General features: G+C 52.6%; 1 protein-coding gene across 1 annotated transcript; it reads right to left on the bottom strand.

Annotated features, from left to right (window-relative positions):
* Window positions 1-165: 165 nt before the first annotated feature.
* Prpf40b (pre-mRNA processing factor 40 homolog B) lies at window positions 166-22,725 on the bottom strand. The gene is made up of 26 exons (XM_051160329.1): window positions 22,565-22,725; window positions 14,698-14,778; window positions 13,954-14,097; window positions 13,705-13,770; window positions 13,026-13,053; window positions 12,786-12,811; window positions 12,554-12,664; window positions 12,135-12,255; window positions 12,022-12,046; window positions 11,623-11,826; window positions 11,294-11,420; window positions 11,149-11,213; window positions 10,544-10,708; window positions 10,354-10,462; window positions 9,931-10,081; window positions 8,784-8,917; window positions 8,199-8,313; window positions 7,967-8,058; window positions 2,828-2,944; window positions 2,526-2,663; window positions 2,220-2,315; window positions 1,946-2,035; window positions 1,602-1,779; window positions 1,289-1,350; window positions 1,048-1,191; window positions 166-965 (listed from the first exon to the last, which is right to left on the bottom strand). The coding sequence occupies exons 1-26, from the start codon at window positions 22,565-22,567 to the stop codon at window positions 873-875; spliced, it is 2,685 nt and encodes an 894-aa protein (XP_051016286.1). The 5' UTR covers window positions 22,568-22,725; the 3' UTR covers window positions 166-872.
* Between the last annotated feature and the right edge of the window lie 102 nt (window positions 22,726-22,827).

Here is a 22,827-nt window from a genome sequence, read left to right as displayed (position 1 = left end):
GCATGGTCCGCACCAATTCCAAGACTGCTAGAGGAAGATGTGCCAGCAGTCTCACCTTTCCTCAGCTGGGTGATCCTGGCCGGGGTGTGGAACACAGGATCTTCCTAGCTGTTGCTTGGTTCTCCACTAGGTCTCTGACCGGGAAGGGAATGCAGGGGCACTTTGTTTTTGTACATGTACCGTTTCCTCTCTGTGTACATAAACCTCAGCCCTCTCAACAAAGTCTTTCGCAGCAGACTGTTTTCTTTCAGTTCGGGTGGCCATGAGGATGTGAGAGGGGGTAGTGTGTGCCTCCATTTCAGAGTGATGAGCCTGGAGGGTAGGGCAAGCCTGGCTGAGTCCAACATGTCATGACAGTAGTGCCCTCTGCTGGTCCCCAGTGGGTAGTATATGAAGAGGACAAAGTGGTTGTAGATCATGTTATAAATATTATTTAAAAAACAAAAACAGAACACATACATCGGGTCCCAGGGATAGAGGAAGCAATGATGGAGCCCCAGGGCCAGGTCAGGCAAGAGCAGGCACTGATGCTAAAGGGTGAGGACACTGCCCTCTGCCGCCCAGGGGGTGGCCACCAGCCTGGCTCATCTGGAGACCCCCTTCTCACACTTTGTCTACTGGCATCCCCCACCCGTGTGGTATAGACTGCCCACCTCTGGTCGGGCTGAGGGCAAGGACTGCACTAGTTGTCTGAGAACTAGGGACCCTTCGACACCGAGAGCAGCCTTGTGAGGCGCTAGCAGTAGTGTGTTGGGGTGGGTTACTTTAGGAAAAGTGGACACAGACCAGACAGACGAAGGAGTCTGAGGCAGATGGTGAGGACCCTGGAGCCCCGGCTCACGAAGTCCCAAGGCAGAAAGTAGCTCGTGGGGTCATTGGTGGTCGTCCAGCTGTTGTAGGAGTGTCCGCCTCCGCCTCTCCAGCTCCCCCTCACTCAGCTCGCTTTCCGATGTGTCCCAGCCTGTCTGTTGAGCAAAGGTGTGGCTTACGTGGGCCCGCTGGACAGCGTATCACAGGCTGGGGTGGAAGTCGGGCCTTCCCACTCACCTTCTCCTTCTTGATGCCAAAGCCTGGGGAGCGGTTAGGGAGCTCTGCCTGCCGGGGCTCCCTGTCCTTGTCCTGCCCCTGCTCTCTGTCTTCACTCTCCTTGCCAGCTTTCTCCTCGGGGTCTGTCTCACTGTCAGGACTGTTCTGTAAGAGTTGAGGGCCCATCTCAGCGGCTGAGCAGCACAGCTGGGAGGCAGGGAAGGGCCCCGCAGCCTGGAGAGGGAGTGCCGCCTCTACTCACTGACTTGTGCCTTCTTTTCTTAGTTTTCTTTTTTGGTTTCTTGGCTTTCCGAAGACCATGATCTATAGATTTAAAAAACAAAAACAAACCCTTCTGCTTCCACTGGAAGGAAAGGCTCATCCTCCCCCTGGGCTTCTCTGCAGGCGCCCTTGGTCCGGCTGTCCTGCTCACCCAGCTCCTCGCATGGGTGGGACAGGGAGGCCTGCTCCATGGCGAGCCCCCGCCCCCTCCTGGCCAACCCTCAGAGGGGTCCTGCTGTGCCTCCACTTAGGACCATCTCACTCCAGCGCCCAGGCACCTAGAAACTGCTTACCTGACCCAAGGAGAAGGTGGGAGGATGGGGAGCCTGGTCCTCCAAGGGCAGCACCCCCACTTTCAACTGAATCAACTGAGGATGAGGGCTCAGAGCCAGACTCTGAGGGGTTCCGCCGCCTCCGCTTGGGCGGCCGGAGGGATGGTGGGGGCAGCTCCTCTTCATCTGACTCAGAGCCCTGGGCAGATGAGTAGAGACGGTCAGCACAGAGGCTCCGTCTTCCAGAGGCCCTCATCTGGGAACTGGGGGCAGGAGTCCAGAGCCAAGGAAGGTAATGTACAGGGAATGGGTTAATCTGTGTGGACAGCCCAGCCTCACCCTCGTCCCTCTCCCTGCCGACTCACTGAGGGGGAGTGAGAGCGCTTGCGATGGTGCTTCTTGCCCTTTCTACCGTGCTTCCGGCCTTTGGTGTGGAGGTGCTGGCATTCAGTCTGCTAGAGGCGGAGAGAGGTAAGAACCTTGCCTTCCTGTCTGGAGCCTTCTGCCTTTTCTAGGGCACCCTCGGCCCTCCCGTTCCTTGGCTAGCCAGGTAGAGAGCCTTCATGGTGACAAGCTATTGAAGGTCTTGTGCAGGCCTAGGAGTTCAAAGGTACAGAGTAGGGAGGCCAAGTGCCTTACCTCCAGCACCTGCAGGAACTCTCGGAAGAGCCGGATCCGCTCCGACTCCAGGGTGATCTGCTCAAAGGCTGAGTCGCACACAAAGCGCTCACGGACCTTGAACGGGGAGAGCACTGCTGATCAGACCAGGCCCTGCCTGGCCCAGCTTGGACACCGCCACGAGAACTGGGCAGGGCTAGGGCAGAGGAAGGAAGGGAACTGGAGCTGGCCCAGGGCTTGTGCTGTGACTGGGGTGGGCCCTCAGTGGTGGAGAAGCTCCGCTGCCCTCAGGCTTGAGGGTGATTGGGGCCAGGCTGTGCTCCTGACCTCTTCCCAGGCAGTGCCCAGCTCCAGAGCAGGCACGGCCTGCCTCAGCATGCTTCGAAAGGCAGCTTCTCTGCGCCGCATCCTTCGGGCCTCCTCCTTTTCCCGTTCCCTCTCTCGTGCCTCTGCCTTCTCCAGCAGCTAAGGACAAAGGGAGAGAGCAGGGTCAGGCATACCATAAGAAGTAGGAAGGTGGGGTCTGGACTTCTGCCATCATCCCCGAAACCCAACACAATCAGCAGGGCAGTGAGAAGGAATGCAATGGGATACGTGAGAGAACCACCCAGCCCTGCCCATCCCCTCACACTATTGAAGGTCAGCTTGATGTTGCCTGCGTCCAGCGCAGCAGCCCTCTTGTCAAAGCTTATGACGTGGGCGAAGTCCTCAAAGGCTGTGTTCACCTCCACACAGAAGCCCCGGTCCTGTGGGCACAGCAGTGCGTGAAGGCCAGGGGCACCACAGGCCCAAGGCCAATAGGCAAAGGATCAGGCTGCAAGGTGCTCAAGCCTCTGCCCTGCAATGGGATCCACAAGACTTGTGGCACACCTTAGAAACCACGCCAAGTCTTCACCTGACAGGCCCCATTCCGACTGTGTGGATTCATGTGGGACCAAAGAGTCAGGAAGATTCTTCAGTCTTGATCGATGACTGTTTACAACTAGCACTTTGCTCCTCTGGCCACAGCTGGGCCTTCCTGCAGCTCAGGGAGGCTGCCATGCATTCCTAACGCTGGTCTAACCTCCGGTACCGAGTGCCTACTATGTGACAGGTTCTCTGCTGAGTGCTGGGTACAGTTCCCTGTTCTACAAGGTCAGTCTCTTAATTTTATGTAGACAAGAAAAATGAAGTCCCTTGTTGTATTGTATCCTAGGTCTAAACCCCAAATCTGCACTCACGTGCTGCACCCACGCTGACTGCATGACCCGGGGAGAGATGTTGGCCCTCTAGAGTATTAAAAACATGGCCATCGTCTGAAGGACATGACCAGGCCCTGTATTTCTCATCAAAAAAGCCCCTATGTCCCAGTGAAGTCAAGGTGGAGGAGAGTATCTCACTTGGCCATGCCGATGTGAGAGGTGGACTGTCACAGGACGGCTTTCCTGTCCCTCCACAGTTGGCTTCCTCCAGTCTTCCTGCTTGCCGAGGTACTCTTGCTTTTCCCCAAAGACCTTTCTCAGTCAAGGCTCCAGCCCTTCCCAACATCTGCCTTTCTGAGTTAAGACACAGCCAGAGGACTTTGGGTACACAGCCTCAGTCTCCCTGAGACCGAGTCTCCATTTTGGCTAAACTATCAGGCTAGGATCGTGTCTCTGCCTTGCACCAGTGCTGGGGTGGCAAGCATCCCCACACTTTGTGTAGGTGCTGAGGACTCTTCTCCCTAGCACATTCCTCCTTGGAAGGCATGACTACAGCTCCACTGTCCTCCCCAGGGACACAGCTCACTTCACTTGCAAGAACATTCTCCCATCCTGCCTTGAGCTTCTCAAGCTAGCTAGCTAACTGCTTTTCCTCAGTTTCAATTCCTTGGACACAGCACAAGGAAAAGAAACATTAAGAGCCAGTTTAAGCAAGACACTTGACAAAAACAATTTTTTTTTTAATGTAAATGTTATCCCAACTTACAGAGGCTGAAGAAACTGACGCTCAAAAGCACTAGATAAACTTGTGAAGTTTTCCAGGCCAATGAGCAGCCGGATTACTGTGAAATGTTTGCAATACTCTTCTCCAGGACTCCTGTGTCTTCACCTTTTTTTTTTTTTTTTTCATTTCCCTCTGCGGATGTGTGATTCTCAGAACTGGCCTTACTATGTTTTTTCTTAACTTACCTGATTACATTTTCCCTAGCAGTTTCAGACCCATGCCAAGCTGGCTCTTCTACTGCATCCATCACTTCTGCACCCATCATGAATCTTCTGCCCAGACCCCAGGCTTCTATCTGCTCAAGTTCAGGGCCCTGCACTGTCCTAGGAGATGAGAGGTGACCCTGTGGTCCATGTGACTGGATGGACACAGTGCTTCCATAGCTGGAGCCCAAATGAAGGACTAGAAATCCAAAATAACTGCTTTTCAGGTGGTGTGGACAAAACCCAGCAGGCCACTGGTTACTCTGGCTAAATGCTAGCTATCTAGTCTGTTTTAGGATAGATGTTTGTAGTTTACATCATTACCTGCATAAGATACTTCATTCACTTTATTCCTTCTCAAATGGAAAGCTTGTCTTCCGCAGCCAGTTCTCTCTGATTAAAATCCTTAACACTTAACAACAGTGCTGCCATTCACCGATGGCCTGTACCCTTCCATCCTCTCCCTCGACTTCACAAAACAATCTGGCAATTCTACTTTAGTGGTTCCATTCCACTGAGTTTAAACTTTTACATTTAAAAAAGAATTTTAAATTAATTTATTCATATTACATCTCAATAGTTATCCCATCCCTTGTATCCTCCCATTCCTCCCTCCCTCCTGCTTTCCCCTTACTCCCCTCCCCTATGACTGTGACTGAGGGAGACCTCCTCCCCTCTGTATATGCTGATAGGATATCAAGTCTCTTCTTGGTAGCCTGCTATCCTTCCTCTTGAGTGCCACTAGGCCTCCCCTAAACTTTTACATTTTTTTAAACATTTATTTTGCATGTATCTATGTGGGTACCCAAGTGCCATGACCCACATACAATTGGTTCTCTCTTTCTACCAGTGTGGGTTCCTGAGATCAAACTAAGGTCATGAGGCTTGATGGCAATCCTTTATCTACTAAGCCATCACCAGCCAACTTTTACCTGTTTTGTTGTTTTTCAAGACAGGGTCTCTCTGTGTAGCCTTGGCTGCCTGGACTCATTTTGTAGACCAGGCTGGCCTCAAACTCACAGCGATCCACCTGCCTCTGCCTCCTGAAGGCGTGTGCCACCACCGCCCAGCCTAACTTTCACCTGTTTTTGGTTTTGTTTTTAGCTTTTTGAGACAGGGTCTCTCTGTGCAGCCCTGGCTGTCCTGGACCCACTTTGTAGACCAGGCTGGCCTCAAACTCAAGAGATCTGCCTGCCTGTCTCCCATGTGCTAGGATTAAAGGCATGCACCACCACGCCTGGCTCCTTTTTGAGACAAAGTTTCTCTATGTAGCCATGGCTGCCCTAGAACTCACTCTAGACCAGGCTGGCCTTTAACTCAAGATCTACCTGCCTCTGCCTCCCCAGTGATGGAATTAAAAGCATCTGCCACCATGCCTGACCCAACACTTTAACCATTCTTAACAAATATTTTCTTTTTCTGGTTTTTCGAGACAGGGTTTCTCTGTGTAGCCTTGGCTGGCCTAGACTCACTTTGTGGACCAGGCTCGCCTCAAACTCACATCCATCCACCTGCCTCTGCCTCCCTAGTGCTGGGATTAAAGGTGTGTGCCACCACTGTCAGGCAACAAACATTTTCTGAATAAAAATCTTATATAGTACCTTAATGCACAAAAGAGATACAAGCTTTTTTTATTAGAAACAGGATGATCCACCTCCAAACTTGGCCTTGCCACTTGCTGATCTCAAGGCCCCCAGGGCACTTTGCTCTTCTCATCTGCCACCTAGGTTCTGTAATTGCTGCCTGCCTGGTCTTCCCACCCTCTTCACCTCACTCACCCACAGTGCGGTTCTCCAGTCTCTGTAGCGAAGAGCATTTAACAGAGCGCTGGGACTGAGTCAGGAGAAAAGGATGAGCTAAAAGATGACACTCAGGTCCTTGTTGCTGTCCCTTTAAGGCCTGGGGGTTCAGGAGCGGAACCCTAGCTCTTTACTGCCACATCCCTTAAGGACACAGAGAGACTGGGAAGTGCTTTCCCCAGGCCGTTTGAGCTGATCACTTACCAAAAAAAAAAAAAAAATTTTGTTTTTCAGGTTTTTAAAGATAGGCTCTGTTGTACAGCCCAGGCTGACCTGGAACTCACCATCTTCCTTGCTCCCCGTTCAAACCCTGGGATTAAAGGAGTGAGCCACTGCACTTGGTTTATCAAGTCCATGCTGACAGGTAACTCTAGTACAAAGCAGCATCCATGGCTCTGTGAGGCAGTCTGCCTAACTGTACCCATGTCCCTCTCAAACGTGGAACACAAAGCTGCTATCTTCAGTAACGGTTCCTTGGGACACTCACCATTTTTGAGACAAGGAAACTGATGTTTAGACAAGTTCACAGGTCTCATGAGGGCTTAATCAGACGTTTACCTCAAGTCCTGCTTCTAGCCACTGTACTGGACACAAACTAATAGTTACATGCTGGAATAGTGTTTATTTCCATAAAGAAATACGCATTGTTTGCTTCTGGAACACAACACTCCCTTCACTTGCTTGCTCACATTTGTGACTATGACAAACATGGATGGCTGTATCTCCAGGAGAGACAGTGACAGGGCACAAGGGCTAGTGCACAGCAGCTGCCACTTGCCAGCACTAAGGCAGTGAGGTGCACTGAGGGAAAGCATGCCTCATCTTCATCTCTAAGAGGCCAGTGGCATCTCAGCCAGTGTCCATGCTTTGCCTTGCAGAATGAGCCCAAGGCTGACAGATCCTCCAAACTGGCAAGAGACACTCAAGATCCAGACTTATGTGAAGCCAGGCACAGTGGTGCACAGTGGTGCACAGTGGTGCACACCTATAATCCCAGCATGTGGGCAGTGAACGAAGGATCGATCAGGAGTTCAAGGCCAGCCTGGGGCACACAAGACCTGTCTCAAAAACCAAAACAAAATAGATTTTTATGGGAAGTCTCCAGATATCCCCCCTCAAGACAGGGTTTCTCTGTGTAGCCTTGGCTGTCCTGGACTCACTTTTGTAGACCAGGCTGGCCCCCAACTCCCAATGATCTGCCTGCCTCTGCTGGGATTAAAGGTGTATGCCACAATGCTTGGCTGTGAAGTCTCCAGATTTTAAAGCATTAGCAACAAATTCCAAATTCTTCCAAGCACCTCACAGCAGGAAGAAGTGTGCTGTGGAGATGAGTTTACACCACCTGCGCTGCTCCTCGGCCTGCTGCAACCTTCCCACCCACGTGCACTTGCTGCTGTGGTTCCCTGTGCCTACAGCATCCCACCTCTCCCCTCAACTCTTCTGACTCCTGTCTCTGTGGTAACACTAGGCCCTGGCTAAAACTGTTCAGGTAATGAGCTCCTACGAGTAGAAAATGATTTGTTGCTTTGGTCTTTAATTTTCTGACACAGGGTTTCAGCCTGACTGGTACACACTTTATTGCTCAGACTGGCAATCCTCCTGCCTCAGCTTCTCAAGTGCTGGGAATACTGACATGTATCACTACATCTGGCTAGAAGATGTGTCTATGTGTATCCCCAGCCAAGCTGCCACATTCCTAGAAACCGTGACTTTAGGAGCCCTGGTCTAGAGAGAGTGGCTCACACCCAGTCTGTCACCCTCACCTTGAGAGAGCGGCTCACACCCAGTCTGTGGCCCTCACCTTGAGAATGTCCTTTATGATCTTCTTCTCGTCATGAAATCGAGCCTTCAACTCCTCCACATAGAACTTGAACAAGTCCAGAGGCGTAGAGCCTGCAGAAAGGGAGAGACGGGGGCCTGGCGGGCGGCAGCTTCCCAAGGCCCAGGGTCAAGGGCAGGACCAGGGAGTGGGGTGCAGAGAGGCTGGCAGGGTGGGAAGCCAGACCAGACAAGGGGAAGCCTGGCTGCCTTACCCGGCTGGCCCAGCATGTTGGCAAAGCGGACGTCAGTGCTGACTGCTGGGTATAGCTCCATCCAGGTGGACATGGAATGTAGCTGCCCTGTTTCATGCAGCTCGTCCAGGAAGGTCTGAACAGGGAAGGATAGTGACAGAATGAAATAGGGAGGGAAATGTGGCCAGGGTGGGGGGAGAGGAAGGGATGGCAGAGGAACAGCAGGGGCAATTCGGACAAAGGAAGGAGAGATCAGGCACTACAGCCAATAAGCCAGCCTGCAGGCAGTGAGCTAGGCACCTTCAGGCAGCACACTGATTTGGCTTCCATTTCCTGCTATGACCGGCGTAATCAGCCCATTACTACCACTCCCAAGCTGAGGAAGAACTGCCTGGCTGGCTCCCACCCACAGGCAGACACTTGGTGAACTGGCACTCATGTCTGAGCGTGGTACATACAGCCTGAAGGAGCATCACTGCAGGGTGGCCTTGTGGAACTTGAAGGGGCCAATCCGCAGACAACCTCCTTCAGAGACAGGCCACCACAAAGCGGCTGTGGTGGAGAGCTGAGCCGAGCCAAGCTCTGGTCACCAAGTGTAGGAAATACCTGAAAGGCCTCCCGATTCTTGCGTTGCTGGCGCCGCTCCCGAAGCCGGGCCCGCTCCCGCTCTTCCTCTTCTTCTCTCTCCAGAGCTCGGATGTGCTCCTCAAAGCAGATCAGGGCATCTTCCTTGTCCATGTCTAGGGGCAGGGAAGAGACTCAGCAGGGCGGTGTCTTAAGAAGGCGTCCTCCTGTGGGGGCTAGGGACTCCCAAGGGGGTGGAAAGTGGAGCAGGGTCAGGAGGGAACTGTCATTGTAGTGACAATTTTGGAGGGAGGAGTTAATTGTACTAGAAAAAATTAGCAAGTATTCAACTCTGATGAACTCAGCTTCTAGAAACCACCATGTAAACCTAGTTATCTAAGAATCTGAGGCATCACATCTTGGGGAACTGGAAGTCAGTCAGGCTTTGGTGACCACAGCCAACAATTCCTTACTACAGTTTTCCCTTCTCTTTGCATACCAGGCTGGCCTTGAACTCACAGATACCCATCTGCCTCTGCCTCTCTGAGTGCTAGCATTAAAGGCGTGCGCCATCACGCCCAGCCCTTACTACAGTTAAGGCCCACATAAGACCATCTTCACGTGGCCTATAGATGCCATCACCATCGTCTCTAGGGTTTCATGTGGGGTTTTTTGTTTTGTTTTTTGTTTTTTAAAGATTTATTTATTATTATGTATACAGCGTTCTGCCTGCAGGCCAGAAGAGGGCATTAGATCTCATTATAGATGGTTGTGAGCCACCATGTGGTTGTTGGGAATTGAACTCAGGACCTCTGGAAGAACAGCCAGTGCACTTAACCTTTGAGCCATCTCTCCAGCCCCAGATTTCATGTTTTTACCCCAGAAATCTTCCTCCAAGACACAATGCTCAGGTACAGTGGACCACAGGGCTGGGGGTTACTCAGCAGCAGAGCATGTGCCTGACTGAGGGCCTGGGGTCAATTCTCAGCACCACAAAATAAAAAACAAGATAGAGGCTGAGGGCCAGGGTTCACTCACTCCCTAGCACCACACAAACAAAACCAGCAAGCTAGAGGGGTAATCTGAAAACATCAGGAAACCCCAGAGTCCCAAGAGGAGCAATAACTGAATGTGACGGAACTGAAAGACGACAGACTGCAAGGAGGAAAGAGCAGAGAGCCAGGCTTACTCTGCAGCTGCTGGTCCTGAGCAAAGCTGGGGTTGTCCATGAGGTACTGCTGAGCCTGCGACCATGTGGTCTGGAAGTTGACACTGCTCATCCCGTCCAGGATGCTCTTCAGGGCCTGGATATTTCGGCGCCGAAGCTGTTTGGCTTGTTCCTGGAAAGTCACAGGGTTAAAGAGAGGCAGGGCTGGAAAAGAGGTAGCTAGGATGCCCTAGGAGGCAAGATGCAAGCCTTTGTGTCCCAGAGCAGTGCCCTCCTCTGCCATCCCACACCCAAGGCTAGTGGACCAGTGCAGAACAGGGAAGGTCAAAGTTCCACACCAGCTTCCAACTCAGGAGAAGGGACACTGGCTGAGTAGGGAACGAATGGCCAAGATCCAGAAGGAACTGAGGGCAAGAAGCATCCAGCCGTGACTGTGGCCGTTACCTTCTCCTTCTTGGCCAGGAAGAAGAGGACATCATCATAAACTTCTTTTCGATCCCTCTCAGGGACCACAGCCCAGACCTCCAAGTCTCCAAAGGTCTGTTCTGCCCGCCTGTGGAGCACATGGTCTGTGAGTCGGCAAAGAAGAGAGCCGCGCACCCATGCCCCAGCCCAGCCTGGTACAGCCCCTGACCGGTAGCGGGTGGTGGAGGTCATGCGTTCATGCTGCTCCAGGAAATGCTGCAGGGTCTGCTTGGCCTCCTTGGCCCTCAGCCGGGCCTCCTCTTTCTCCTCTTTCTCCCGCTGGGCCTTGTAAGCATTAAATGCCTGCTTCTTCTCGCTCAACTTGGGCAAGGCACTGGAGTGGACAAGTTGAGGAAAGGGAAAGACACAGCTTGAACTGCCCTGCATGGGTCACAAGACACACGGAAAGATTTCCACAACATCAAGTTGGGGACCCATGCATGGAACTTAGCACACAGGTGGCCAGAATGTGGGTAGGGGCGAGGGGTCAGGCCTGCTCAGCGCTCTCAAGTCACATCAGGTGTCTGTCCTGCTAGGCCCCCTCCCTAATTCAGTTCTACCAAGCGTCTCGCTGTTCTGTGCCCTTCCCCCTTCTCACCTGGAACTACTCTGGCTCTTTCCTCTCTTGCAGCCCATCCCAGCCACTTGGACCTGAGGTCAACACTCAGTTGGGAGTCGACTTAGTTGAGTGTCGATCAAGCTGGGACATCTCAGGGAGTCCCTGACCCAGTTGCTTTCATGAACAAGGACTAACCCCTCCTGCTCACACCCTACCTGTAACGGGGGTCAGTGACTACCATCTTCATAGCCTGTTCCCATGAAGCATTGGAAGGGACAGCCTAGAACAGAGAGGCACAGGGTCTTGGAGCCTGCTCACTCCGCACCCCCAGGCCTTCCCTGGGCGCTCCACCCTCAGCACCTTGTCCCTTAGCAGCTCTTTGAACGCCTGCTTTGCCTTCTCCCGGTTGCTCCAACTGAGGCCAGATCTCTCTGGTTCCGGCTTAGCTTCCTCCTCTTCCTGTGGTGGCCGATGCTGTCCAGTAGAACTGCAGCGTAGAAGAGACTCAGCCACAAGTCCCACAGTCCTTACAGTTTTCAGTGCCCTTCATTCTCAGCAAGTGATTGTCCTCTTTTGCTCCCCCAGAAAGATCTTCAGAGGTCATGCTCAGGCTTCCTATGTCCCCCCCCCCCCAGGCTCTGACGAGAATGAAGATTGAGTTTGAGGCTGCACTGAGGAGTAACTCTTACCTGCTGGGGTCCTCCTCCCGCTGCACGAACCCTTGCTCCAAGGGCTGGGCAGCTTCCAACACATCACAATCTTCACTTGGACCTGGCTCAGGTTCCAGGAGGGCCATGGGCACGGGGATGGGACCCGGAGGTATAGGTGGAGGGTCAGGCTGTGGCTGAGGTGGTTGTGGCTGTAGTGTCTGCAGCTGCTGGGTCTGCTGTTTTCTGCAGGCAAGCCAAAGAGCGATGGTGTACTAAAGCAGGGATAGGGAGGGAGGGGTGTGCCAATTTCTCTAGCATGGGAAGCAGCTGACTCCATAAAGAAACAGACTCCTCTTCCCATAGAGGAGGGTTAACAGTGAGTCCACCCTCTCCCCGAAGTGCTCCAAGCAAGGAAGGGCACGTGCTCAAGTCACTTACCCTGCAGACTCTTGTTTGACAAGGGCTGCAAGGGGAAAAGATAACGTCTCAGGGTAGCAAAGGGCTCCCAGTAGCTTTGCCCAGTCTCTCCCTCTACCTCCAGGACCCCTCACCTTCCAGGTCATCCAGGTCCTTGGGCCGGGTCCAACGGGACTCCTGACTCTGGTTGTTGTAGTAGTAAGGCTTTCCTGTGTCTGATTTGTACTCTTTCCAAGGACACTGGGAGAGCAGCAGCTGTAAGAGGATGGGCCAAAAGTCATCAGCAGCTGGAGAGCTCTCTAGCCTGTCAGGGGAGCTAAGGGACCCAGTGAATGGAGGACACAGTAGCCTTTAGTTGTCGCCTGGCCTTGCCTGAATGGGGGAAAGGAGACCTCCTAAGGTCATAGAGAGGTAATTCCAAAGAGCATGGAGGTGGTCAGGGATCGTGGGGTCAGAGGAACCACAACGAGGATGGGTAGAGACTCAAGGAAAGCCAAGGACTTGGAAGGGCCAGGGACTCTGAAAGGAAAAGCCAGAAAGCCCCACTCAGGACCTCTGCCTTGGACTTGAGCACGCTGGGCTTCTCCCACACGGACTGCTTGTCATCAGCATTGTAGTAGTAGATGCGCCCATCAGGGGCCACATGCTCGCTCCATAAGGCCCTCTGGGGGGAGCAGAGGCACAGAATCATGGTGAGGCTCCTTTCCCAAAACCTCTCACCCGAAGACTTAACCATGAGCTTCCCTCCCATGTTCTACCCAGAGACCTAAGCTAGAAGCACTCACCGGAGGGCCTGTCCCAGCCACAGCAGCTAGGGAAGAAGCCAAAGGAAAGCTACTGAACCCTTGTTCCAAAGCCCGACTTCTGCCCGAGTCTTCCCTTATCCACCCCCTGGCCCGTCAACATCCCCAAATCCCTGGCATCCCAACAGGCATGATCCAGCGTGGGCTCCAGTCCATGGCCCCCTCTCCCCTGTGCCCCCCAACCTCCGAGCCTGAGGGGAGCAGGCCCCCCAGAAGACTCACAGCTGGCGGTGTCCGCACCCGGAGCCGTCTGCCGAAGAAAGAGGAGGGGGAAGGGTTGGGGCCAAGCCCAGTGGCCCCCAGGACCCAGGCCATGGGGGATGGAGAAGCAGGCCAGGCCAGGATCTGTGTCCTGTTCCCAGGGATCTCGGCCCTCTAACAGTCCTGTTCCCTCCACCCCACCAGGGCTGCGACTCTCAGATCTCAGGAGTCGTCGCACAGTAGCTCCTTTCTTCATTTTCCACAAGAGTATTTGTTGAGTCAACTCCTGAGATCCATCTCTTCGCAGTAGATGTCAGAATTCTACACCCAACTTGAGACTCCACTACACTGAGCAACAGCACAAGAAGGTGCCACTGCCCTTCCAGAGGCAAAGAGGATGTGATAGGAAGAAACCTTAGCATGTCTAGGATGCAGGAGCATCTGAGTGAGTGTGTTCTTTAAGGGTGCTAGGAATAGCATGAGAAGCAATTAGAGGAGACATGTTGCATTAGTCCCACTTGAGATGAGTGGGAAACTAGAACTGCTGGGTGTGTGGCTGGCGAGGAGTTGGATGTGAGGAGTGCTGCCAGGGACCGTTGTAGGCATAATAGGAGGGAAAGAACAGTCCAGATCCATCCACTCCAAGTAAGACCCACAGAGTGCAAGACAGAGCCTGCTTCCTGCCACCCCCAGCGCTTACCGCTGCAGTGACGGGCACAGCTGGCATCAGCATCCCTGGCATCATTGGAGGAACCATCCCTGGTATCTGTGGATATAAAGTCCAGCAGCCAGTGTTAGGGCTCCCTAAGAGACGCCCTGGGGTGTCCGACCCTCTCCTGGTGCACGCACTCTGAGTCTGCCCAAAGCCCCCTTCCCTCCCAGTTCCTAAAGCTCAGGTGCTTACTCTCATCTCTTTCCCACTAAAAACCCCTGTGGGAAAAGCAATTACCTGTGTAAGTGGTGGTGGTGCCCCCATTGGTGGAAGCATTGGGGGCAGTATGCCAGGTGGCACGGGGGGGATGGCTGGTGGCCTCTGACTCATGGGAGGGAGCCCCATTGGAGGAAAAGGAGGCGGGATCCCTGGAGGGGGCATCTGGAAATGAGTAAAGAAAAAGAAACTAAACAGAGGACACGGTCTTATTATGTATTATTACTCAGCCCTCATCCCGGCCTACAGGTCTCCATTTGAGAAGTAAAAGCATCAAAGTGTCTCCCCCTCACAGTGAGGAGGACAGGGTTAGGGAGTCTCCAGGCACAGTGGCAGCACACGGCTTCCTAAGAGGTGAGGAACTGTACAGACTGGGGAGCCTGCAGCCCCCAGAGACCTAAGGTGAAAGGAGAAGGCAAGGATCTCCTGCCTTCCACCCCCTTCTAGCTCTTGACCAATGCTATTCCATCCCACGAACACAGTAAGGCAAAAGCAAGAAGCCGTCCATCCCTCATTCTACCGTAAGTGTCACCTTTCCACCTCTCTAACCTCCAGCCCCCTCGTATCCCAAGGACAAAACACAAAGGGGACTGTCACTTTATGGACTAGAGCTTAAGAGCAGCTCTCCCTCCCCAGTGCTCAACACCACCCGTCTTCCAAAGGCAGCAAAGGTGTGTAGTCCTTGCTGGCAGCGCAGCAGTGGTAGGGTGGGGGCTGAGGGTGCAGGCTGGAAAAGCCCAGCCCAGGGAGACACATAAAACTTACGAAGGGTGGTGGCATCATGGGGGGCCCCGGTGGGAAGGGGGCAGGCGCTGCTGGGGGCCGGGGACCAGAATCGGGAACCGACTGTTGAGGGAGAGAAAAGTCATAGGACCCAGGATGGGCACAGAGATGGGCTTGTGCAGAAGGGATGAGGATGAAAGAGAAACAAGATCAGGAGGAGTTTCCAAGCCCCATTTCCTGCCCATCCCAAGCCTGAGCCCTTCAGAGCTCTACTCTCCAGTGCTGGCCCAGAAAGCCAGCTGCTGGAGTCCTCCATGTCATCTCAACTGTGGGCGTTCCCACGATGCCAAAGCCGTGGCAGAGGCACAGAAGGCTCTCCGACAGGCATCCGGTTCTTCCTGTGACTTCAACCCATTCTCTCGCACCCCTCAAGCCAGTCAGGGGTCGACTTCTTTCCTTCTTCAATTTACTGGGTTTAAGATTCAGTCCAGAGCTGTTGTTCTTTTACAGCCCGGATCCTTCACCACCAGCTTCCTCCCTAGCCACACTCAGGGTCCCTCATCCACCTGCTTCCACGCCTACTTCCTAACTGGAGCCCCTCCCCCCATGGTGCCCTTCCTTTACACACCCTCAGCATGGGCACAGGCTTGCACAGCCCAGGTGTTCCTGTCCCCCCCCAATCGCTGACCACATGATGCTATTTAAAGCACTTTCTTAAATTCCTCCTCTATCTGAGCCCCATCTTAGTTTCCTCACGCACACAATTTTGTTATCACAACGTTTGCCTGGGCACGTTTACTAGAGGGTGATGCCGTACCAAGAGGCTGGGGTTGCAGGACTTGCTGAACGCTAGATTCCTGGTACCTGCCTAATGGTCTAGCACGTAATAGGTACTCAATAAATACTGAATGAGTTTAAAATAAATGAAGCAAATCTCTTCATAAAACTTTCCAATTCTAGAGGCAGAGGCAGGCAGATTGCTGTGAGTTCAAGGCCAGCCTGGTCTACAAGGCGAATCCAGGACAGCTAAGGCTACACAGAGAAACCCTGTGTAAACCAAAAAACAACTTTCCAATTTTAAAGCGTACTTTTCTGTATATTATATATGTACAGAATGACAGACGTATAAATCTGTGTGTATCTATGTATAAAATGATAGATGTAGAAAATCTTCATTTTAACATATTTACAGAGATGAGGAAAGCCTACATGTTCATCAGTAAAGAGTCATCATATGCAAACATAAAACGCAACACTGCAGTCTAAGAATGAGGAAGCTCAGTACTAAGATACGGGTCAATGCCGATGCCTGCAGATAGCAAGTAAGCTGAGGGGAGCAAGGTGCAGGGAAACTCTTGTCCTGTGTGTACATGGTACAGGAGACACAGAAGACAGAAGGGGAGACATTTTCCAGTACACCATCTTATGAATATGCAACTATATGGCTTTATTACCTGCTCAAAAATACCTGGAGGTGGGGACAGCTGGAGACATTGTTCAGCAGTTAAGACACTTGGCTGCTCTTCCAGAGGAACTGGGTTCAGTTTCCCAGCACCTACACTTTAGCACACAACTGTGCACAACCCCAGTTCCAGGGGATCTGACACTCTCTGGCCTCTATGAACACCAGGCACAGACATGGTGCACAGACATACATGCAGGCAAACAAATACACAAAATAAGTATTTTTAAAGTATTGTTGGGGCTGGAAAGATGGCTCAGTGGGTAAGAGCACTTGCTGCATGAGTGCCTGGGCGCACTCACACATGCACACGCACACAGCTATGCGTGGTTGTAACCCCAGTGCAATGGAGGGCTGAGACATGATGATCATTTAGGCCTTGCTAGTGGCCTGCCTAACTGCAAGGTCAGTGAAAGGCCCTGTCTCGAGCAAGTAACACAGTAAGGGACAGATAAAATGCCTGCCATTGTCCTCTGGCCTCTGTGCATATACAGACAAACACACATTTTTTGTTTTGTTTTTGTTTTTGAGATAGGGTTTTTCTGTGTATCCCTGCTGCCCTGGAACTCGCTCTGTAGAGCAGACTAGCTTAGAACTCAAAAGATCCATCTACCTCTGCCCTGGGTGCTAGGATTAGAGGTGTGCCCACACTGTTTTACAAGGTCAAAGTGTGGCACAGGCTGCTTCCCTTCCTAGATGGAGGTGAGGAGCAGCACAAGAGCCCTAGGGAGAGGCAGTAAGTCAGATGTACAGGAGCCACCTCTCAATTCCCAACTACCCCTCTCCTGAGGCCCAGACAGTCAAAGCTGCCTTCTAGCCTTTATCTCTACAATATCTCTTGTACCTGGTCCTAAGTAGCTATGTGCCAAGGTACTTTAATTCTCTATTCTCTACCTCCGGCCAACCGCGCTGTACCTGTCCTCGGAAATTTTATCTGTGTGGAATGTCAGAAACGACCTGTCCTGAGCTCTACTCTGCCACCTGAGGCGGCCTAACAGCCTCTAACCTCCAGCTGATGACCCTCCAGTCTCCCCATGGTACCCAGTCGTCTGCCCAACACAGAGACTGGGTCATCCTCTACAGTTCCAGTGAGAATACATCACCAGCTCTCTTAGTTTTTCCTCCAAAAGAAGTCTTCGATCTAGGTTTATTTTCTTCTTTTTCTCCCACTTCTTGCCCAACCCACCCTTCCCATCTGAGCTACTATGTGGCCTCCCGAACTGTTCTCGTCATATCCACTTCTAAATGAACCCACAATACACTCTTCAAAATGTACCTCAGGCCCATAAGCACCTGCTTAGAATTCTCCACTGGTTTCCCACTGTTGTGAATACCAAAGTCCCACCCAAGCCTATGAGGCCCTTGCCGCCCTCTTCCATACCCATCCTCTGTGCCCCAGCCACCCTCAGTTCGTCACTGTGCACAGGGCACCTCTCTAATGTCCTAACCCACTTCATAGGCAACAGTGAAAGCCTTTACCAACCTATGCACTGGCCAGAGCTCTATGTGCTCAGTGCCACAGAGCTTCCTGCCAGGAGCTACCGGCTGCAAGTTTACAGTCACTGGCATAATCCCAAAAGTGCGCTGCTCACCTTGGACCCTCACTCATGCTGTAGACTCAAGGGACTGTGACCCTGAGTGAGACTCCACTAACATGAGAATCGAAGGGCAGAGGAAAACTCAGCACTGTGGCCCAACACTGCAATCCCAGAACCCGGGAGATGGACAGAGGAGGATCGGGCCAATGTGGGCTGCAGAGACTCTGCCTCAAAAACATAGTAATAAACGAGCTAGTGAGGAGGCTCAGTGGACAAGGAACTGGCCTCCAAGCCTGAGAATCTGGGGACTCACATGGTGGACAGAGAGAACCTACCGCCACACTTTCCGCTGACCTTCACACAGGCACCGTAGCATGTGTGCAATCACCCAAAAGGTGTAAAAGGAATGTTAGGAAAAAATTAAAGTGGGGTAGTAAGAGGCTCGAGCTGTTGTTGACTTGGCTGGTCTTGGTAAACCCTACCAAACTTGGGGCCACTGCTAAGGCCTACTATCAAGAAAACACAATTGCCCTGTGGTAGTGGCGTACTCTTTTGATCCCAGCACTCAGGAGACAGACACGGGCCTGGTCTACAGAGTGAGTTCCAGGATAGTCAAGGCTACACAGAGAAACCCTGTCTCAAAAAACCAAAACCAACCCCCCCAAAAAAGAAAAATAAACAACACAATTTAGAGCTGGAGGAGATCCTGAGCATTACGCCAATGCTACCCCAACCTTTTTGAGAGGGCACCCCTTTACAGTAAGGCTGCCCTGCAGCTCGCTACCCCAACCTTTTGAGAGGGCACCCCTTTACAGTAAGGCTGCCCTGCAGCTCGCTACCCCAACCTTTTGAGAGGGCACCTCTTTACAGTAAGGCTGACCTGCAGCTCACTGTATATCCCACCTAACTCTGGCCTCAAACTCACAACAAAGCAATCCCCTTACCTTAGCCTCCCAAGTGCCAGGATTACAGACACAGGCCAAGGTTTGTTTTGAGACAGTGTCTCTGGTAGGGTTGGATGCTTGATCCTCTTGCTGCCTCCTCCTCCAAGGGCTGGAGTTACAGGAGTGCCACCACACACACCAACACTCCTCTCTATCATGTGACAAAGGAAAGGCAGAGTCATGGCTGAATGGTATGAGAGTCCTGCAGCTGGCTTCTGAGGAAGCCCAACTGAATCCCATTTGTCCTCCCTTAGAAGCACAATGCCCGCCACAGAAAGCAGGTGTTTTTTATACCAACCTTCCCTGAAAGTGATAAAACCAGAAAGACTCAAACATCATCACAAGAATATACAGTGGGAGCCGGGCATGGTGGTGCATGCCTTTAATTCCAGCAGAGGCAGGTGGATCACTGTGAGTTCAAGGCCAGTCTGGTCTACAAAGCGAGTCCAGGACAGCCAAGGCTACACAGAGAGACCCTGTCTCGAAGAAAAATAAAAAAAAGATTTATTTAAGCTGGGTGTGGTGGCCCATGCCTTTAATCTCAGCACTTGGAGGCAGAGGCAGGTGGATTGCTGTGAGTTCAAGGACAGCTTGGTCTACAAAGCAAGTCCAGGACAGCTAAGGCTATACATAGAAACCCTTTCTCAAAAAACAAAACAAAAACAAACAAACAAACAAAAAAAACCCAATGCCTCAACTTAGAACCAGGTGTTTCTTATTTGGCACATGCCTTTAATTTGGGAGGCAAAGACAGGTGGATCTCTAAGTTCAAGGCCAGCTGGGAATACCAGAGGACAGCTAGAGCGAGAGAGAGAGAACCTGTCTCAAAATAAATCTGTAAATTAGTAAATTGGGCATGGTAGTCAACTTCTAATCTCAGCACTCAGGATGCAGAGGCAGATGGATTTCTAACTTTGAGGCTAGCCTGGTCTACAGAGTAAGCTTCAGGACAGTCAGGGCTACACAGAGAAACCTTGTTTCAAACAACAAAAATAAAGCCGGGTGTGGTGACGCACACCTTTACTCCCAGTACTCAGGAGGCAAAGGCAGGCAGATTGCTGTGAGTTCGAGGCCAGCCTGGTCTACAAAGTGAGTCCAGGACAATCAAGGCTACACAGAAAAACCCTGTCCTGAAAAACCAACCAACTAACCAACCAAATAAATAAATAAAAATTTCTTTATCTACGTTCCAGAGCCTTTCAATACAGTCGATCCCACACCGGCCCTTCCTGAGTCCAGGGCTTCCCAGTTCCTTTCTGTACCCTCTTGCTTTGTTCGAGATGATCCAATACTCACTCCTTCACTTTAGTTTTACACTACTGCACACCCCCCACACACGTTCGATGTCCTTTCAGGACAGAGTACACCACTTTGCAGAGTGGCATGCAGCTGTGAGAACGTCCCCTGGGCTTCCCAGAGGACCACCTGTCCACTCCAGTGTGCTACGTTCTGGAAGTCCTTGTGTGGGGCACTTGAGCATGCAGAGGCTCAAAGCTGATGCTAGGAATCACCCTTCTCAACCTCCTGCTTCATTCCTTGTGGAAAGCAGGGTCTCTCAATCAACCTCAGAGTTCACTGATAGAGGCGGCATCACTAGCTGCCTTGCTCTGGAGATCTAGTCTCTGCCCTCAAAGGCTAGAATTAGGAGTAAGTGGGCATTTTTGTAGGTTCTGGGGACCTGAACCCTAGGCTTTCTACGGGCACAGCAAGCACTTAAGCCACTGAGCCACCTCGCCAGGCTGAGTTTTCTCTGTTGTAAACTTCCCGATTATCTACACAGGGCCTTCACCTCGAGTGCTTTGAAGACACAGTTTTGCCCCTAACCTTGGTGGATTTTCATGTATAACCTAAAACACTGTCTGCACTTTCTTGTTTGTATAAATTCTCTTTGTACAGTCTGTGACAGAAACAGAACAATAGAGACTCTGTACCTTGGTGGAAGGCAACTGGTACCAATATTCAAACATGACGGGGCAAGTGTACAAACACCGTCACTCAAGGATGTAGACAGACCGTGGGCTGACTGTAACTGGTTATGGAGCTCCCCGACCCCCAGCCAGCCTTTCCTTCCTGCTCCCCTCACCTACTGCAATCCCAGGACAGCTCTGGGCCTCTTACACTTCTGAGTGAATTCTCAGATCTGCCGGTCTGCCCTGGAAAGGACACACACTCAGGGGCTGGGGTGAATGACGAGACACTTGACTATCTGGTCATCTATTCGCAGGGAGACCAATGAAAGAACCCTGATAGAAGATGTGGCAATGCTCGGCCTTCACAACTAAGGGGCATCTCAGAACACAGGGAGACACGGAATAGAGAACAGAGGGAGCAGGGCAGAAATCACAGCTAACAGGTAATGTTTACTAGGTGCGTATTATGAGCCACAGTCACAACATTCATTCAATCCTTAACACCCATCTTAGACGTTACCCTCGTTTTTATCAAGAAGCTGAGGCTCGGACAGCTTCGTTATGGTTCTACGAGATTAAATGGCAGAGGCAGATTTGGAATCCAAGCGGTCTGACCCCATAAAGCTGCCTCCCAGAAAGAGGGACAGCGCCACAGATGTCATTTCTTAGCCTAGTCTTCAGTCTTTTTGCCCCAATCCTTGACCGATGCTGAGATTCTGAGGAAGCCAGGCGATCCTAGGCAGGCCTGGTCTGCTTTACTCTCACTCACTGACGGAACTGTTAGAAATGTAGGTGAGGAGGAGGTGTATTTCTCAGAAAGAGGAAGCCATCGGTAAAAGAAACAATGGGGTTGCGAGTGCATCTCAGCAGTAAAGCCTTGCCAACATTAGCCGGGCTCTGCAAAGAACAGCTGAGCCCAATCGCCCCATAGTCTCCAAACGGGTCCAGCCCCTCCCCCACCCACCTCCCAGCCTGTACTCTGGTGTGTAAGCCCTAGCATCTCTTCTGCTCCCCACAGAGCCTGGAGATCTTTCTAGAATACAACTTTTGCTTCCCCTATCACCTCCTCACTCTCTTGAAGAACAGACTGTTGTTACTTCTGGCTCTCGTCTTTCTGAAGCAGGGTTCAACTTCCTAAATTTACAGAGGTCCTTCATTCCTCCAACAGGATTCCCAAGGCCCAGGCTCGCCAGAACCCGGCCTTGCAAGCCTTAAATCTCTCACCCACAAATCCTGGGGAGTTTCCCTCAGTCCACCTGACAGTCTCCTCTCCCAGCTTCATGCTTCCCTCACCCTAGTACCCATTTGCCTAAATTCCCTCCTCAAATCCTGCCCCCTCTTGGAACTGATGGAGATTCAGTGTAACGTATGGCCCATTTTCCTTTTTAAAAGTCAATGGGAAATCCAAGGCCCAAAGAAAGGTAGTGACTTGCCCAAGGTCACACCGAGTTATTACAGCTTGCTTGAAGACAGAGCCAGGGTTGGGACCATGGGGCCTCTGCTCCTCCATTTCTTGAAATACTCCAGCTCTGAGGATGAAAACCAGGAGCCTCTCTTTCCTCAGAACTCCCTCCTCACCTCAGGAGACGAGGTTTTGTGAACGGGTGGGAAAAGGAGGGAGTCCCCCAGGGTCCTGAGGGGCACCGAGGGGTTCCAAAAGAAACAAGCCTGGGCCTGGGGGAGGGGCACGGGGCACGCCAAATAGCCCCGGGTTGGTAACTGTGGTTTCCATCTCTCGCCAGCTCTTCTTCTCCCGACCTTTCTCCACAGACCCACCGTTCACTTCATCCCTTCCTCCTCACACGGAGCCTCGGCTCACGGTCCCCCGGCCGCACGCCCCCCGCCATGCTCCATAATGGCCTCCCCGCCCCTTCTACCCCAAATCCCCGCCCCCCCCCCCCTACTGGGCTCCATTTCCACATCCCTTGGTCCCCTCGCCCTCCCTCAGGGTCCCGGGTACCCCGGCGGCACCCCCGCCTCCCCGGCCCGAGCCCGGGCCGCAGGGGGCGCTGTGGGACAGCCCCGGGCCTCTCCACCCCCGCGCGGGGACGTTACCATGCCAGAGCCTCAGAGCAGCTGGGCCGGCTCGGCCCACTCGCCAGTAAGAGCAGCTCTGATTGGCCGGGCTTCAGCCGGGAGGGCGGGGCCAGTGGGGGGTCGCACCCCTTCGTGGCCGGGGCTCCGGTGACTCTCGCCGAGGAGCGGAGCCCCCAACCGGCCCGGTGTGCCCGGCCCGGCTCCGCCCCCGGCACGGAGAGCCGGGCCCCGCCCCCACGTGCGCAGGGTCCTGGCCCCGCCCCCGGGGGCGGGGCGCGCCG

Source organism: Acomys russatus, chromosome 17, assembly GCF_903995435.1.
Source record: "Acomys russatus chromosome 17, mAcoRus1.1, whole genome shotgun sequence".
Taxonomy (NCBI): domain Eukaryota; kingdom Metazoa; phylum Chordata; class Mammalia; order Rodentia; family Muridae; genus Acomys; species Acomys russatus.
The sequence above is the reverse complement of the archived record's forward strand: the minus strand, read 5'-3'. Positions and strand labels throughout refer to the sequence as shown.

What these genes read in the sequence shown, in the direction of transcription:
- Prpf40b (XM_051160329.1), bottom strand. An exon ending in GTCAAACAAGAGTCTGCAGG is followed by an intron (nt 11,827 to 12,021) that starts GTAAGTGACTTG and finishes GCTTGCCTGCAG; the next exon opens with AAAACAGCAGACCCAGCAGC. An exon ending in AGCGCTCTCACTCCCCCTCA is followed by an intron (nt 1,780 to 1,945) that starts GTGAGTCGGCAG and finishes TCATCTGCCCAG; the next exon opens with GGCTCTGAGTCAGATGAAGA.